The 18,821-nt window shown below is 43.9% G+C and overlaps 1 protein-coding gene across 6 annotated transcripts; it reads right to left on the minus strand.

The window, feature by feature from the left end:
- Window positions 1-311: 311 nt before the first annotated feature.
- Window positions 312-15,622, minus strand: ZNF23 (zinc finger protein 23). Of its 6 annotated transcripts, none has more exons than XM_044255778.1 (6): window positions 15,161-15,622; window positions 10,839-10,908; window positions 10,129-10,262; window positions 7,663-7,789; window positions 6,957-7,070; window positions 312-2,575 (listed from the first exon to the last, which is right to left on the minus strand). In XM_044255778.1, exons 3-6 carry the CDS (start codon window positions 10,228-10,230, stop codon window positions 789-791), a joined length of 2,130 nt encoding a protein of 709 aa, XP_044111713.1. In that variant the 5' UTR covers window positions 10,231-10,262; window positions 10,839-10,908; window positions 15,161-15,622; the 3' UTR covers window positions 312-788. The 6 variants fall into 6 exon arrangements, with proteins under 6 accessions (XP_044111713.1, XP_044111711.1, XP_044111715.1 ...); XM_044255776.1 differs by having other exon boundaries at window positions 312-2,578; XM_044255780.1 differs by having other exon boundaries at window positions 312-2,578; window positions 10,198-10,262; window positions 15,161-15,621.
- Window positions 15,623-18,821: the final 3,199 nt, after the last annotated feature.

Below are 18,821 nucleotides of genomic sequence, written 5' to 3' on the forward strand. Positions count from 1 at the left end.
AACATCTCTTTATTATTTTAATATTCTTAAAAACTGCCTGCTGATGTCATTTTTCTGGGTTTTATTAGATTACTTTTCTCTTGATTATAAAATCTATCTTTACATATTAAAGACTTATAAATTGCACAAAGGTATTTCTACTTTTTGTGCTTTATCTTTTAACTTTATTTGGGGTTATCTAGAAAATAAATATTTAATTTTGAAAAACCAGCAAATTGATATTTTCCCTTATGGTTGGTTTCTAGCTTTCATATGATGCTTAGGAAAGGTTTTCTCCCTTCCATGAACATAAAGAATTTACTCATCTTTTCTTTCTAAGGAAATCTTTATTGTTTATCCTCTTTACAAAAGGGATACATGCTTGGTGTCCAAAATGAAAGGGAAGTAAATTTACGTAGAGGGAGGATCTTCATGAGTCTTCCTATCCAAGAACAAGGTTTCCCTCTCTCCCCATTTATTTTTCCTTTTGTGGCCCTCAGTGGAGATTTCTTTCTCCATATAAATCCTGTGTAACACTTAAGTTTATTCCTAGGAGAGCCACTTTTCTTGATGATGTTGGGAATGGGATCTTTTCATATTTTTTAATTGGTTGTCGGTGTAAGACAAGCTATATATTTTTGGTTGTTACTTTTTAGCCAGTCATCATTCCTGATTTTAAAAGTAAGAGGGGAAAGATGTGTTTCCTTGGGAAGATGCCATATTCATTTCCCTCAAGGTTTTCCACCACAGTGAATCTGATGATACTTGATCCATTTCATTAGCTTTGAGAGTTTTCCACATCCTTCTCATTAGGATTTTCCTTCACTATGGACACTCTGATGCTGAGCAAGTTGGAAGCTAAACCTGAAGGCTTTCCCACACATGTTACACACGTAGGGTTTCTTCCAAGTATGGACAGTCTGATGTATAATACAGTCAGAACTATAGCTGAACCCTTTGCCACACTCCACACATCTGAACGGTTTCTCCCCAGTGTGGCTTCTCTGGTGCCGAATTAAATGGGCATTAACGTGGAAGGCCTTTCCACACTCCTTACACTGAAAGGGTTTCTCTCCAGTATGGATCCTCTGATGTACAATATAGTCAGAACTACAGCTAAATGCTTTTTCACATTCCATACATTTGAAAGGTTTCTCCCCAGTGTGTATTCTCTGATGCCTCGTTAGTTTGGCATTGATACTGAAGGCTTTCCCACATTCCTTACACTGATAAGGCTTTTCTCCAGTATGGATTCGGTGATGATCGAGCAGGTTTCTTTTAGAAGTAAAGCATTTCCCACACTCGTTACACTCAAAGGGTTTCTCCCCAGTATGAATCCTCTGATGCTGCATTAGTTTTGCATTAACGCTGAAGGCCTTTCCACACTCACTGCACTCATAGGGCTTTTCCCCGGTGTGGATTCTCAGATGCTGCCGCAGCTGGGAGTTACACCTGAAGGCTTTCCCACATTCGTTACACCCATAGGGTTTCTCACCTGTGTGAATTCTCTGGTGCTGGATTAACTTCCCTTTGACACTAAAGGCTTTTCCACATTCAGTACACTCATAGGGCTTCTCGCCTGTGTGGATTCTTTGATGCTGAATGAGTTTTGCATTATTACTGAAGGCTTTTGCACACTCCTTACACTGATAGGGCTTCTCCCCAGTGTGGACGCTCTGATGCTGCCGCAGCTGGGAGCTGCACCTGAAGCCTTTCCCACACTCATTACACTCGTAAGGTTTCTCTCCAGTGTGGATCCTCTGATGTTGAATTAATTTTGCATTCACGTTGAAAGCTTTCCCACAGTCTTTGCACTCATAGGGCTTCTCTCCAGTGTGGACCCTCTGGTGCGTGATGTATGCAGAGCTACAGGTGAAGCCACTCCCACACTCTTTGCACTGATAGGGCTTCTCTCCTGTATGGATTCTCTGATGCCGACTTAGACTCCCATTCACGCTGAAGGCTTTCCCACATACCTTGCACTGATAGGGCTTCTCCCCGCTGTGGATTGTCTGATGTGTGATATAATGGGAACTATAACTGAAGCTTTTCCCACACTCCACACATTTGAAGGGTTTCTCCCCACTATGAAGTCTCTGATGCCAAATTAATTTTGCATTAATGCTAAAGGCTTTGCCACACTCTTTACACCGATAGGGCTTCTCCCCAGTGTGGCCATCTTGATGCTCAGAGTTACACCTGAAGGTTTCCACTAATTCTTCACATTTAAAAGGTCTTTCCCCAGAATTTATTATTTCATGCTGAATAAGTTTTGTGTCAAAGCTGAAGGCTCTCTCCAATCCTATACATTCAGGAGGCTGCTCTCCAGGGCTGACGACGTGACACTGACCCAAGTTTGGACTCTGACTAAACAAACACTCCTCCACAGGGCTTGTGTTGTCTTTCGCTGTTCCATCTATGACGTTATTTTCTTTCTTCATGCTTCCTACTAAATGGACTTCCTGCTCTTTCTTTAGAATACAGGCTTCTGAAAAGTCCATCCCCTGGGAAAAGTGCCTCTGAAGTTCAAATGATGTATTGTGTTTTTCTTCAAACACTTCCTTTGTCAAATTATTGTCAGTCTGGATATCAATATCTACTATTAAGAAAACCCAGAAAACATAAAATATCATGTAAGAACCATGTTAGAGAAAAGAACTATGGTAAAAGGAATAAAGAATCTTAGTTAATCAAGGGTCTCTTGAATATCACCAAACTAGGTCAAAGAATCTAAGGTTCATCCACAAGGTAGAGTAATATGTAGCTGGTTTAAAAAGGGGGGGGGGGAAGGAAGAAACAAATCCATATGTGTTGATGTGAAAAGATGTCCAAGATACACTATTAAATGGAAAAACAAGCTGACAAATGGATGTAAGGCAAATTCCATTTGTATGAAGGAAAAATAAAATGGGCCGATATGTACTTATATATTTGTATGGGCATGCCTAGAAAACTCCTGGAAGAATACACAAAAAAACTGAGCAAATTAGTACAGGAAGTCTGGGAGACTTTGTTCTCCAATGTGCTTTACACACTTCCTGTACAGTTTTGAGCATGAACAATTTCAAAAGATTACCAACCTCTACACAAATAACCAGTAACATAAAGGTTTTATCCATTCATTTGACAGAGAAAGCACATAAGCAGGGGGAGAGGCAGAGGGAGAGGGAGAAGCTGGCTTCCCACTGAGCAGAGAGCCTGACACGGGGCTCAATTCCAGGACCCCAAGATCATGACCTGAGCTGAAGGCAGGGGGACTGAGCCACCCAGGAGATCCTGTTCCTAACATTCTTTTTGGAATCCCTACAGTCCCAATAGAGCTAGGGATGTCTTTGTTCCCAAACTTCTCAAAACTGACCTCAAAATGCTGCCTATTTTTCATCTCCTATCTCTCCTCAACACATGTCATAAGCCCCCTGCCCCAGGTTTCATTCTAATCACCCTCAAGAGACCCAAGTGACGTGGATTTCCCTAGCAATCATGTTCAAAACACTGCTGGTCTTTTCCTAATTATAAAAATAGTATTCATCCCTAATATCAGAAACGTGCAAAGAAGAAAATTCAAGTTACATGAAATATAACCATCTAACAACTATACCTACTTTTCTGATGTTATCTCCTTCCCCAAAGATTTTTCCTCCAATCATTTTTCTAAAAATGTTTTTATTCAAAATTGAAAATATTTTTCTTCCTTAACACTAATAATGACAATTTTCCAGTATCTTCAGTTCATAAAAAAAAAAAATTTTAAGATTTTATTTGTTCATTTGACAGACAAGAGATCACAAGTAGTTAGGCAAGCAGAGAGAGAGAAGGGGAAGCAGGCTGCCTGCTGAGCAGACAGCCCGATGCAGAGCTTGATCCCAGGATCCCGGGATCATGACCCAAGCCAAAGGCAAAGGCTTTAACCCACTAAGCCACCCAGGCTCCACTATAAAATTATTTTTTTAAATAGCATTCCATCCTGTAGAGGTATCTTAATTTAACCAGTTCTCTTTATACTGAATGTCTCTATACTGAATGTCTGTTGGAAATGTTATTTCCAACATTTTATTATATAAAATTATGATGAACTTTTGTGCATGTACATCTTTGTCTGTATCTCTGATTACTTTATTAGGATAGTCTAGGAGAGAATATCCAGACTATGAAGGACAGACTTTAAAAGGCTCTTGATATGTACTGCTAAAGTACTTTCTAGAAAGACTATAGATTCACATTCACTTCCCAAAGTCTACTCCAGTTTGGTGTCTTCTCTCCATCAATGTAACTGTTCTCTGTATGAACTAGGGAAACTGAAGGAACTCCATGAAAACTGCTTTTTGCTTATTTTCCTGCTTCTGTTCTTGCTAGGACCTGTACCCCTGCCTTGTACATGCCTTATAGTACAAATGATGTATGTCCTTCTTACAAGGGTCAAGGAGTTAATGATTTTTTGGAGTCTTCCAGCACAGGTGATAACATCTAATGACAAGCAGGGTCGTCACATACGTTTTCTAGACCACTGACTCTAGAACTCTTGATGCCAAAATCACCTAGCTCCAGGTAGTAAGTGCTTTACGGAGGACACCTAGGCACTTGTCTTTGTTCTGACCAGCTCCTGGGTGTCTGAAGAGGACATGTATACTGGACCCACCCCAATCCTCAGTAAAAACCCTAGACCCCAAAGAAGACACTCACTCTCCTTTCCTTTGAGTCTCGCAAACACTCCATCTGCTATATTCTATCACTTATGCTGTTCAATAAACTCTGCTCTCACTTCCTCTTGGCTCGCACTTGATGTTTTTCCTGCTCAAAGTCCAGGACCCTCTTGGCTGGTCCTACAGGAGCCTCCTCACCCCCGGGTCCTTGGACGCAGCCTACCTATGTCAAGTGTGTCAGGTAGAACATCTCTATTTTAATTTGTATTTCATTGGTTTCTAAGCAGGTGAAGATTTTTCACATTTATTAAAATTTGTACTTCTTATGTGGATCACACTTATATTCTTTGCCAATTTTTCTATACTAGTGACCTTCTATTTACCAAATCCTACGGTGTGGCAGATGCTATCAGTTGCTTAACCAATTCCATTCTCCCTTTCTTCCTTACTAATATGTTTTCCAATTTTTTTTGAGGTAGCAATAAAAACTACAGCTAAAAACTGTATTTTCCACACTCTTGCAGTAGGGAGGCCATAAGACAGTTCCAGCAAATGAGATCTATTTATTTATTTATTTATTTTAAAGATTTTATTTATTTGTCAGAGAGAGAGCGAGCACAGGCAGACAGAATGGCAGGCAGAGGCAGAGGGAGAAGCAGGCTCCCTGCCGAGCAAGGAGCCCGATGTGGGACTTGATCCCAGGACGCTGGGATCATGACCTGAGCCGAAGGCAGCTGCTTAACCAACTGAGCCACCCAGGCGTCCCAGCAAATGAGATTTAAACAGAAGTCACCAAATAGGACTTCTGAAAGTTTTTGTTTTTTTGTTTTCTGAAAGTTTTTTCTTTTAGAAGAGAGTCCACTCTGCTGACATGGGCCTTGGGCCCTGTACCTACCTTCCCCTTCTGTCTGCCTACAAGCCATTTGATTCCTTGTTCCAATTAACCTTCACACACTAATTAATGTTTCCATTCTCAGCATAGATCATGATGGTTATTTGAAAACTTCAGACTTTGGGGTTTTCTGTTAACTACAGAATGAACTCCAGACTCCTTTGAGGAGCTCCACAACATCACTTCTTTTCCCTTCGATATGCGATCCGCTTTAAACTCCTCATTTTGCAAAACATGTCTTCCTTGGAATGGTCACAAGGAACAAAAATCCACTGGAACTATCTTTTTATTTTATTTATTTTATTTATTGAAAAATATTTTATTTATTTGACAAAGAGAGAGAGAACACAAGCAGGGGGAGAAGCAGGTTCCCTGCTGAGATCATGACCTGAGCCGAAGGCAGCCACTTAACCAACTGAACCACCCAGGTGCCCTGAAACTGTCTTTTTAAAAAGAAGGATTCACTAAAATCTAGACCCCAAGCAAAGAAGACACTCACATACAAGTGGGAAATGGGAAATCATTTCGCAACAACTCTGCTTAAGCCAAAGAGTAGCATGCTACTTCAGCTATGGTCTAGGAACCAGAAACATTGGCAGAATCTGAGAATTAACAGAAATGCAGAATCTTAACCCTACGCCAGACTTACTCAATGACAATATGCATATCTGCAAGACACCCAAGGGATTCATTTGCGTATCATTTGAGAAGCACTGAATTGAGAACACTTTCTCCTTTCCACCTTATTTCCCACAGCTTACTATACAGCTGTCTCCTCCAAAAAAACAAAACAACAACAAAAAAAAACCTAATAAAAACTAATACTTCATTGAGCACACACTACAAGTTATGCACTTAATATGTATTATCTTGTGTAATCCTCAACCCATAAGACCAGCACTATTTTCTCATATAATGTTACCCTACTTTCAGGGATTAAAAACACTGAACCTTCGAGAACTCAAATAATGGACGTGCTTAAAGTCACAAGTAGGAAGTCATATAACTAGGAAGAGCAGTTAGGATGGTACCTCAGGGAAGTCTACTCCAAAGACTGTACTTTTAACCACCAGGCTATTCTGTCTTTCTGTATAAAAAGACTGTTAATTCTCCACCCATCACATTAAGTGTACAATGCTTCGAAGTAGCAAGGACCTAAACACAGCATCCATTAATTTCATCTGAGAAAGGTAGAATTCCAAAATTAGGACTGGAAAGAATCAGAACGAGACATCTGAAAAAAGATCTGTTCTTGGAATCAGAAAGAAACAACAAACTAGAAAAAGAGGTCCAACTGTACCTATCTCTATGAATCATCATTTATTTAAATTTTTCTCTGTATAGCTGGCTCGTAAATGTGGCAGGCTTATATGCTGGCTTGAGCTGACCTCCTTCTTAAAAGACTTAAACTTTCCCCCATATTAGGCAACCTGTATGTCCCTTACCAGTCCAGAGGCCCTGGGGGCCTATTTCTGTTCCAGCCAGCAGTGGAGATGGGCGCCCCAGCTCACCTGCTCCCTCCAGTTGTGAGATCACAGCAGGTTTGAGAATCGAAAATCCTGTTTAGGGGGAAAGAAATGGAAGACACAGGTGAATTAATGTCCCACAGATGAGTTCTTAAGCATCTCCTCAGACTGTCTTGGCAATGGGATGGCAAAATAAAGAGTGCTAGGGGATCCCATGCCTAAAAACTATGGGAAAGCGAGGGTTCAGGGGGACAAGTGGAAAGATGGGAGGCTTGCAAGGTATATGTGTGGGGGGGAGTGCCTGAGACGGTGTGGGAGGAGCTGAGAATGGCCCAGACTTGGGCCCAGAAGGCCTCAAAATACACAGGTTGGGTGAGGGTGGACCCAAAGATAATGCTGTGTGAAACAGTAAGTTTCTTTTTTCCACACTGTATCCAAACCACAACTTCTAGAGGGTGGATGAGAGGGCACACCAGTCCTGGCAAAGTCCTGTATGGGCCCAAAAAAGGCTTGAGGTTCACCCTTCCCAGCAGCCCCTGACTCAAGGGGGGATTAGGAATCTCAGCCCCTGGGGTTCCCACTCAGTAAAGGATTACCAGAGACCCCACCTGCAACCTGTTAGGGGGCAATAAGCCAGGAAACCCCAACTGGCAGAGTCCGGGTCCCAGGGGGAGAGAGGCCTTACCCAGGGAGGCCACATTCCCATAATTCTCCAGCATCACATCCCTGTACAGGGCCCTCTGTGCAGGGGACAGGCCATCCCATTCCGTCTGGGTGAAGTACACAGCCACGTCCTCGAAGGTCACCGACTTCTGAAACAACAGGTTCCTGCTGCCCTAGGGCCAATTCCATGGCTCAGGCCCTAAGTGAGGGGCAGAGGGCAGTATAAGGGCTTGGGGAGGGAGCTTGCGAAGAGCACAGAATTAATGAAAAGGGGACAGGTTTGAGAAATAGCACCTGAAAAATACATGATGGAGAATATCTGACTTCTCTCACAGCAGGGAACCTCATGCCATATTTTACATTTATAAACGATATCCTAAGTTGAGATGACAGGAAGAAAATTCCCATAATCCAGTTCCCCAAAGCAACCCAACTGTTTCCATTAGGCCCCATCCTTAGAGGCAGATGCAGCTCAGGACCAACCCACCAGCGTTACCACTTGGAATCTCGGCTTCTCCATCCTGCTCCCCTCCCCTGATAACCTCCATCCACCCCCGAAGAAGAGCTATGGCCTCCATCTGGCCCAGCGCCCGGCTGTCACTGCTGCTGCTACAACAGGCAGTGCAGCTGCCTGAGCACACCAGCCGCTCAGCACTGTCCTGACTGGCTAAGGTGGGGCCGCGGTCCATCCCGCTTCCAGAGGCATCTGCTGAAAATCCAACATTTTCTGTTACCCTCTCCCGTTCAAGCCTCTCATCCTTTTCAACTTTACACAAGAATTCACTGTTTCTCCGAGAAGGTTCGGGAAACAGGGGAGGTCAGCCTTCCGGGTGGCCAGCTGCTCGTCTCTGCATCACTACTCCATGTGCCCAGCACAGGCTCCGCCATCAGGGCTGATGCCTCCCTTTTGAGGAGCTGTAGCCTCTGGTTGCTTTCTCTCTCTCTCTGCCCCCTTCCCAACAACCTTGGAGACACACTGGCAGGGATATAGGCCCTCAATTCCTCTCTTCCAGGATCTGTCTAGCTTCCTTCTACTGACCTCAGCCATCAGCAATTCTAGTCCAACCTCTGCGTGAGTCTGCAAGTCACTTGTCTGTGACCTTGGATGGGTCATGGAACTTCTCTGAACAGTATTAAATGCCTTCACTGCCGCTACCACCACCCTTCACCCTAGGAAGTTGGCGCCTCTTCCTGAACCCCAACATCCCCACCATGTATGCAGGAAGCCTCAGCCAGAACCCTGGGGACTGTTCCTGACTCCTCCCTCTCCCTTACCTACCCCCCAACCCAGTCCTTTGACTCTCAATATCCTAAAGCTTTTCATGTTAAGCATTACTTGAGCTGGATTATTTTTCTTTAACTACTTTCCCTGACGAAGCCCACATCAACCTGGACCAATGGAATTCTTACTGAAGTGGTCAGCTTCTTTTCAAATCACCCCTTAAAATTATTCCCTACAAAGCCATCGCAACTCTGACCGTGTTAACTTCACGGGCCGCACACGTATCATAAGGACGAGCAGTGAAGAATCAAACCCGGGGGAGGGGAGTGCACGCCTGGTAGCTCAGTTGGTTAAGCAACTGCCTGCGGCTCAGGTCATGATCCTGGAGTCCCGGGATCAAGTCCCGCATTGGGCTCCCTGCTCTGTGGGGAGTCTGCTTCTCCGTCTGGCCCTCCCCTTCTCGTGCTCTCTCCTTCTCCCATTCTCTCTCAAATAAATACATAAAAATCTTAAAAAAAAAAAAATCAAACATTGGCTGTATGACCTTGGGCAAGGCGCTCTACTCCCCGTTGCCCTCGTGTCTTCTGTGGCAGAAAGAGCACGACCCAGCCCCTAGCGCAGGGGCGGGTGTCAGGACTAAGCGATCCACCCGAGCGCTGAGTGTGGTGCCCGCAGGAGAGCAGGCCTCAAACAAGGTTACTGGAATTCCTGTGACTACCGCTATTGGCAACCTGTAGTCCATGGAGGCCCATGGATGCGCTTCAGGGCGTCCATGAAGTCCCTGAAACTGTATGGAGAATGTGGTTTGCATTTCTCTGAGCCGGGGGAGGGTCCAGAGCTCTCATCAGAGACCTAATTTGGAGCTCCTGCCCCAAGCCCTGAAGGCCTCTCCGGGACACAGTGAGACATCGTGTCCCACAGGACTTTCTTTCCCCCTCTCTGGACCCCACTCTTCTGTCTCCCTGCCCCCACCAAGCCAGCCTTCATGATGACCCAGTCCCACCGCTCCTCTTCGCCTACGGCCCGGCCCTGGGCAGCCTCATCCTCTGCTACCCCCTCCACGCACACCCACGAATGGAGCACCCTCTGCGGGCGGCTCCATGCTTCCTTGTCACCAGAGGAGCAAAGCACCTCGGTGTGCAGAGCACTTCACTCCTGCCTTCGGGGCTGCTCTCCCGCTGCTTCCGTCCCTTCACATCTCCGCTCTTCTCACAAGGGCCAGGCGGAAGCGAGGAGGGCCCCTCCAGCCTCCACCACAAAGCTCACCAGCTTCCCTTCTCGGTTTGCTTCAGTTTGAAACTGTTCGGAGGAAGAGCTGAAGGAGCCACAGCTCACCTGGGGCCGGGCGGTCAAGGGCATGGCTGCCATCACGTGCTTTCCCTCTCAGAGCAGGGCTGGAGCTGAGGAAAAACAGAGAGAAGTGTGAGGTGAACCCCGTCCCAGAAGGAACCACAGAGCCCCTCACAGGGGCTGCCCTGGACAGGCAGCCACTGTCCAGACAGGAGAGCAGCAGGCGCTGCCACACGAAGAAGGGGGTGATCCGTTCACTGGCTCAGTGCCCAGCCCCCCCCCCCAGCCAGGACACGGATGCTGTCAGGAACCCCAGGATTTCACAATTCTGACACATACCACACACACCAGGGCAGACATAAAGTGTAATCAGAGCCTAAAGGATAATAAACAAAGATCCACATAGCAACAATTCAGCTTAACAAAACATTACCAAGATGTTGGACTTACTTGCTTCCCTCTAAACAAGCAACACCCTCGATTACGCTGCAAGAAAAGCCACGCCGGCAGGACTGCGGCCCCCGCACAGAGACCTGAGCCAGGCCCCTGGGAGCTGAAGGAGACAGCTGCCCACTTCCCCCACCCCCCAAAATCCGCCTGCTCCCTCACACAGCTGAGTGTCCTCAAGAGCCCCACTATCTCTGTAGAGACCTTGGGAAGCCAGCCTCCGCATGGCCCAGGCTTACCTTTGAGGTCCCAGGCCGCCTCCTCATGTTCTCCAGCCTCTGACAGTGAAGCAGCCAGAGCCTCAGCTCCCTGAGAGAGGGGGTCACTGTATCATCTAGGGTCCCAGGACCCAGCACCCCTTGTTCACTGTATTCAAAACATATGGACTGCTTATTTTCGGGTTTTTATTGCTGCCAAAGTTAGTCTTGAAAATACATGTTTTCCTAAAACACCCTCATGTCTTCTAAGATTTCAACTTGAGTGCAGAGTTGTGGAAACCACTGGTTCAGGATTCTTTCCATTTCTTCCATATCTGGAGCTACTTTGCTTTTCCCACTTTTGAATACATGGATACATGTGTTTTCTAGACCCCTTCCCCATTGTTAATGTTACAGATGGAAGGTGTCCCTTCCAACATTCATACGCTGAAGTCCTATCCCCCAATGTGACTATATTTGGATATAGAACCTGTGAGGAGGTAATAAGGTTAAACAAAGCCATAAGTCTGAGCCCTACTCTGATAGGGTTGGTCCTTATAAAAAGGAGGAAGAACACCAGACGTCTTTTTCTACACGTGCAGACCCAGTGAGAAGACAGCCACCTGCAACCCAAGGAGAGCCCTCACCAAGAGCCAAATTGTCTGGCACCTTAAACTTGGGCTTTCAGCCTCTAGAACTGAGAAAAATAAATTTCTGTTGTTTGAACCATGCAGTCTATGGTATTCTGTATGGTGGCCTGAGCAAACTAATAAAGTTAACTTGAACAATGGTTTGTGTACCTGAATGCTGTTTTATTTTTAAAGAACAATTTTTTCTATTTATTTAGAACACTACTCTTTTCTATTTCCTTTTAGCTCATTAAGTTCTGCTTTCTTTGTTTCCTCAGTACTTCTGTGGGAGGTACACCTTCTGTTCCCCTCTAAATCCTCTCGTCTCAGTCCAGTACCAGAGACTTTGACCGGCTTTGTGCGGGTATAACCCACCAATGCATCCTCAAGGATCTATCTATACCACATATAGCTGATTCCTGCCCTGGGGCTTCTCTGGTGTCCTGTGGGGGGCATCTGCAGATACCCACGGACACCTGCTAGGTCCTGAAGGCAGAAGTTAATGCCTATGAGAATACCCATTACCAACAGGGGACAGAGGTCAGTGGATAAATACTTTCCCCTTCAGTCTCCTACGTGAGATTCCAAGGCTCCTCAAGGATCCTACAAAAGTGAGCACCAGTAGCCTGTCGACAGGCCAGCCAGACAATGTGCCCTTGGACTGGCTCTCCCTCTTGTTTTGCTCCCCTTGTCTTCCACTCTGCCCTTGGGAAAATGTTCCCGAGTAAAATGCCTGCACACAAGCTTCTGTCCTGTGTTCTGCTTTTGGGGGAAGCTGGACTACAGGCTTTTTTCTACTTTTTTTTTTTTTTTTAAGATTGTATTTATTTGAGATAGAGCGAGAGTGAGAAAGAGAAAGAGCACAAACAGGGAGAGCAGCAGGCAGAGGGAGAAGTTGGCTCTCCAGGGATCCTGAGGCGGGGGCTCAATCTCAGGATTCCAGGACCATGACCCAAGCTGAAGGCAGACACTGAATCGACTGAGTCACCCAGGCATCCTTTTTTTCTACCTTCTTGAGGTTGCATGATTTATTCATCTACTTTCATTCTTTCCCATTTAGCAATTAAAATCTGTAAACCCATAAATTTTCCCTTTGAATACACTATTGGCCACATGCCAGAGGTGTTTTTTTAATATTTCATGTTTTAATTATGTTAATTACATTCCGTAGCCTGTCAGCAACTGTGTTTTGTCTCCGACCACAGACTGTTAGGATAGTTTGTTGCTAATTTCTTCTGTTCATAATTTCTGGCTTTACTGCCAGTGTTTAAATAACCTGATCTATTTACTTCTGCTTTACAGATTCTGAGTCTTTTTCTGTTGGCTGAAGTGTAAGTACTTACAAAGAAAACTTATTCTATGATAGAAGAACATGTAATTCTATTTGGATCTAATAAATCAACTCTACTAGTTTTATTATGTAGACATTTCTCTGGAATCCATGATTACTTTTACCTAATTAAACTGAGACAGCCAGTAAAGAGCAAACTCTCACAAAACACTGAGCCTGTATGTATCATGGACAAATCTTTTCAAGTCTTTAAGAAATGAGTAATTCTAACACTACTGAAACTGTAGAAGAGAACAGCAAAATAAGTTTCCTGGTCCTTTTTATGATGCCAGCACAACACTGATACAAAAACCACAAATCAGTCTCATTTATGAATACTGACAGAAAAATCCCCAATATAAAGGATTACACTTCAGTATTTCATTACAGTGACATACCATGACTAAAAGGGACCATCCCACGAATGCGAGTAAAGCCCAATACTACAGATTAGTATACTCCACATGAATAAATCAAAGAAAGATAAAAACACTCTCCATCCCAACAGATGCCAAAGGCATTTGATAAAATTCAATACTCATGCTTACATTTTAAAATTTATGCCTTAGAGAAACCCTCATTATGTAGAAAACATGTACAAAATTATTCATTGTGAGTATCTGAATACCAAACACTGTAAATAACCCAAATATCCATTTAGAATACATAAATAAACTGTCCTCATCTTTAAAAAGGAGTATTATCCAGCAGCAAAGATGAATGGCTCACATTATACGCCACAACAGAGATGATTTCAGGAACATAATATTGAGTCATACAAGTCCCAGATGACTATATACACTACAAGGCCATTTGCATAAAGCTCAAAAATTAAACATATTGTTTACAGACATATTTTATAAGATAAAATTATTTTTATAAATAGGTAAGACTATGACTAACACAAAATTCAAGATAGTTGTTACCTCTAGAGGGTTGGGAAGCTGGGAGCTGTGTTGAGAAGCAGTACTGGAAACGTCCTCCTTAGCGGGGCGGTGTGTTCATGGGTACACATTTTACTACTATGCTTCCTCTTTTTTCTTTTTTTTAAAAAGATTTTATTTATTTATTTGACAGAGAGAGATACAGCAAGAAAGGGAACACAGGCAGGGGGAGTGGGAGAGGAAGAAGCAGGCTTCCCTCCGAGCAGGAAGCCCAATGAGGGGCTCAATCCCAGGATCCTGGGATCATGACCTGAGCTAAAGGCAGATGCTTAATAACTGAGCCACTCAGGCGCCCTGCTACTACTATGCTTCTTAAATGTCATGCTAGATGATGTGCTCAGTATGCATGAGTAACATTTAAAAAAACATACTTAGCTCTATAATAAGGAGTGATTTCCAGAATATATTGTTAAATGAAACAAGCAAAGTGCAAAAGGCAGTGTGCTACCTCTTGTGTACAAAAAACAGGAGTATAAAAAAAATATGTGTGTATCTGGTCACCTGTACAAAAAAGAAATAGAAGGATAAATAAGAAACTAAGGAGAATCATTGCTTCAGATATGGACAGGAAATGAAAGGAGTCTGGGATGGAAAAGAGGATGAAAGGAAATCGGGTAGAAGAGAGGAGGGGGGGAGTGAAGCTTCTGAGTTTGCCTTTCTCTTCTGACCTTCTTTCTTTCTTTCTTTTTAAAAGATTTTACTTATTTATTTCACAGAGAAATCACAAGTAGGCAGAGAGGCAGGCAGAGAGAGAGGGGGAAGCAGGCTCCCTGCTGAGCAGAGAGCCCGATTCGGGGCTCGATCCCAGGACCCTGGGATCACGACCTGAGCCGAAGGCAGAGGCTTAACCCACTGAGCCACCCAGGTGCCCCTTCTTCTGACTTTCATAACCATAGTAATGTTTCATATATCCAAATAAATAAATAAACAAATATATGTATATTAAATAAACCAACCAGGATGGGATGGGGTGACAAATCAAAAAGGAATACAAACATCAAATGAGTCTAATTATACTACAACTGAATAACATAACCACACTGAAGTGGTGGGAAAGAAAAGAACTAAATAACTTCGGAAAGGAGTGTTTTAAGTAGGAACTAGGTACTATAAGGTTAAAAAACCTCTGTCCAAATGCTTCTTGAGGATGCACGATTTATTATTTCATGCTTTCTTATTTGGTAATGAAAACCTATAAGAACGTAAATTTTCCTCTGAATATATGACTAGCCACATTACAGAGGTTTTCTTTTTTGTGTTTCATGTTTTAATTACTATTTCATAATTTTAGCGTAGTATAATTTTCGTACAACTTTCATTACGGTATGAATGAGTCACTCTGGAACTATATTATGATGTGTATTTCATGTGTATTCTACAACTGAGCAAATAAGTGATTACAACGTAGAAATCATGCCCAAGTCGTTGTCATCCCAACAGCCCGAGACACGGCCAAATTACCTTTTGGAACTGCCAGCTCCAGAAGACGATGGTCTCGAAAAACCGGACTGCTTCTACTCCCCGGTGACCCGGAGGGGCTCTGCTTTTTCTGTGCTCACGGAACCCTGATTCACGACCCAATGTTAGGTGTCAGGGGGCATACAGTCCATACTTGAAACGCATATAGGTAACAGCCCCTGTACGACTTCAACATGTCAAGACTCGCGATATCATAACCTGCTTCACCCCTGCAAATATTCCACCCCGGGGCTGCTCCGACACATCTTCCCGAAAGGTCAGCGGCATCTTCCCGGAACAGAGTGCTGTGGCAGTAATCCACGCCGCGCCTTCCAATTCGGTCACCAAGTCCAAAGCGGGAATCTAGGACGGACGCAGGAGGACCGCGGACCATCGCCCTACCCACTCCCCCAAGAGCCGGAGGAGCATCCCTACCCAACCCACAGCTAGCGGCCAGGGCACCGCCCCCGCCGACCGCAGCCCGACACTCACCTCTGCCGCGGAAGTTACCACGGCGCAGTCGGAAGTGCGTCACCACGCCGCGGCCGAGCCTCTCTAGGAGCAGCGTTGCTCCCTCTTGGTGGTGCTCTGTCCCCGCCCCTGCAGCCCGAGTCTCAGTGACAGGGGCTCCTGGGCCCCGCGCCCCCTTCTTGCGGGACCTGGCCGAAGGGCCATTATTCCTCGAGGTGGGCTGGGAAAGCATCAGAGGGGAGAGCTGGATTCACCCCTGGGGGTGGCGCCAGGTATCTGTATTTTAGTAAAGCTGCAGGTGCAACCGGATTGGGGAGTTCTGGGCTGGGCCTGCCTGTGCATCTATCACAGGCTGTCACACCTAAGGCTGCCTTTTTGTAACAACTGTTTTCTAGTGACCGCTTTAGTCTCCTGTCATGAAGCTCACAGATCACGCCTTAGAATATCATTGGAACAACCCAAGTTTTAAAGACTGATGAATGGATAAAGAAGTTGTGAGATAGGTAGATAGATGAATGGAACATTACTCAACCATGAAAACTGAAACCTTGGCCATTTGAAACAATGTGGTTGGAGCTAGAGAGTATTATGCTACGTGAAATAAGTCGGTCAGAGAAAGACAAATACCATATGGCTCATATGTGGGATTTAAGAAACAGATGAACATTGGGGATAAAGCAGCAAACCATAAAGCAAATTCTTAAGGATAGAAAATAAGTTGAGGGATCCTGAAGAGAGGTGGGTGGGGGATGGGCTGGATGGATGATGGGTATAAAGGAGGGCACTTGTGATGAGCACTGGGTGTTGTATATAAGTGATGAATCACTAAATTCTACTCCTGAAACTAGTACTGCATAATACACTAACTAGAATTTAAATAAATACTTGAAACTACCAAAAAAACCCCATAATACTATGCTTTCATAGAGGAGATATAAAAGGAAAATGATTTGTAAAAATACACATTTCAATATGTAAATGTCTGGTCATGACTGCTATAGACCTAAAGGTCAGATACTTGCATTTTCATGTTGAATGTGCCTGAACGCCAAAGCCACAGTGCTGTCTTTTACTGATGTTTCAAAAAATCGCAAACTGTGATCCAAAATGGTGAATGCTTCTTGGTAAGGTTTAAGTGAAACAGTATAATCTTCTTTTGATTATACAGTAGTTATATTCCTGGAAAATCAACGTATGTTAAAACTGTGTAAAAATTCATTTAGCTGAAAAACAGGTTCTAGATTCGGGTCATTTATAAACAGTTTTCCCTACATGAACATCCACAAAGACCAAAAAGTCTGTGAAAACTTTTCCAAGTAGGTGGAAAATACTCCCATAAAATTTCAAAATGAGCCAAGGGGGAAGGGGAACGGCACTAAAGCCACTGGATTAGACCATCCTTAAGTTCCCTCCCAATCTTGATAGTGCGGGCCTTTCTTCTAGCTCTGATCCCTGAGATGCTACAGCACTGGAATGTGGTTGGCAGTCAGTCCGACTTCACTCTCCCAGCCTCCTAGCTCTCCCATTCCTCCTCCTCTCTCAACTTCAGTCCCACTTCCTGAATACTGTTCTCTAAATTTCTTTTGACACAATGCAGCAAGAACTTCAGATTGGAGCCGATGATGTTGAAGCATTTGTTATTGATGCAGTAAGAACTAAAATGGTCTACTGCAAAATTGATCAGACCCAGAGGAAAGTAGTTGTCAGTCATAGTACACATCGGACATTTGGAAAACAGCAGTGGCAACAACTGTATGACACACTAAATGCTTGGAAACAAAACTTGAACAAAGTGAAAAACAGCCTTTTGAGTCTTTCTGATACATGAATTTTTATGCTATATATAAAATTTTGTTGTTTTTGGAAAAAATCTAAATCATAGTAAAACAAACTGAAATTTGAAAAAAAAAGAAAGTAACACACAGAGAAAAGAAAATTAAAAATAAATGACCACTAACAAAACATGTAAAGGATGTGCATGGTGAAAGCCACAAAGTGCTGATGAAAGAAATCAAATCAGATCTAAACTATTGGGAATAAATACCAGGTTCATGGGTTGGAAGATTCAGCCTAAGAAAGATGTCATGTGTTCCCCAAATTGATATACAGTTTAATGCAATTCACTGGCTCCTTCACTAACTAACTAGCTATGACACACTGGGCAACCTCTTCATTTTTCTGGAACTTCACTCATTTATCTGAAAAAAGGGTAAGAGCACACAGTTATTGTACATATTATATGCTGTTTCACTTAAGGCGCACAGTATGGCCTGGGATTCAGGCATTGCTCAATAGTTAACTTCTTTCCTCTTCCACCTGACTTGTGCGTCTGAGTAACAGCCAACCAGATACCAGGTCCTGACTTCTAGAACCTGGTAAATATTGCCGTAAATGGCAGTTTTTGCTGGTGTAACATGGATCGCCTGGGTGGGTCCTAAATGCCATGTTTCCTTATGAGAGAAGCAAATAGAGATCAGACATGGGGGGGTGATGTGAAGACAAAAAGCACAGACTGAGGACCGATGTGGCCACAAGCTAAGGAATGCTGGCAGCCACCAAATGCTGCAAGAGGAAAGGCATGGATTCTGGCCTAGAGCTGCCCCAGGGAGTGCAGCCTTCCCAACATCATGACTTCAGCCCAAGAAAATGGATTTCAGACTTCTGGCCTCCAGAACTGAGAAAATAAATTTGTTTTGTTCTGTTCCACTTAATTTGTGGTAATTTGTCACGGAGCCACAGGAAATTAATACACTAACCATCACTAATTCAAAGACAGTTACTAAGTTGGAGAGGGCTTCCTGATAGTGGCAATGGGGTCAGGGACCATGGATGCTAATTACTCAATAAAGAAGTCCACAAAGATGAAAACGGCTACACATCTCTCAGGCTGTCACCACATCTCAAAGCTGAAACACCTCAGAGGACCCAGCTGTCTGGTTTGGGTACATGATGGAAAATACCCAGTTTCAAATGGTGTTTCTGAGGGAGAAGGGACCTAAAAGTCAGGTCTGCAGCCTCCTGGGTGTGCCATATTAAGATACTGTCTGTAGTAGACATGTCTGTTTTAGTGTAATCTATGCTTTCCCTCGCTGTTGCCTATTTCCCATCTACCCCTCAGGTACAGCCTGATCTTGACTTGTTCTTTTTTTTTTTTTTTCTAATTTTTAAAATTAACTATATAATGTATTATTAG

This window comes from Neovison vison, chromosome 7 (assembly GCF_020171115.1).
Source record: "Neovison vison isolate M4711 chromosome 7, ASM_NN_V1, whole genome shotgun sequence".
Classification (NCBI taxonomy): domain Eukaryota; kingdom Metazoa; phylum Chordata; class Mammalia; order Carnivora; family Mustelidae; genus Neogale; species Neogale vison.

Bases quoted from the DNA above. Each gene is read 5' to 3' on its own strand.
- ZNF23 (XM_044255777.1), bottom strand. From the start codon at position 10,230: ATGGCAGCCATGCCCTTGACCGCCCGGCCCCAGGTGAGCTGTGGCTCC. The intron at 7,790-10,128 runs GTGAGCTTTGTG...CTGTTGTTTCAG, and splicing joins CAAACCGAGAAGGGAAGCTG to AAGTCGGTGACCTTCGAGGA. The intron at 2,579-6,956 runs GTAAGGGACATA...TTTTCTTAATAG, and splicing joins CCCCCAGGGCCTCTGGACTG to TAGATATTGATATCCAGACT.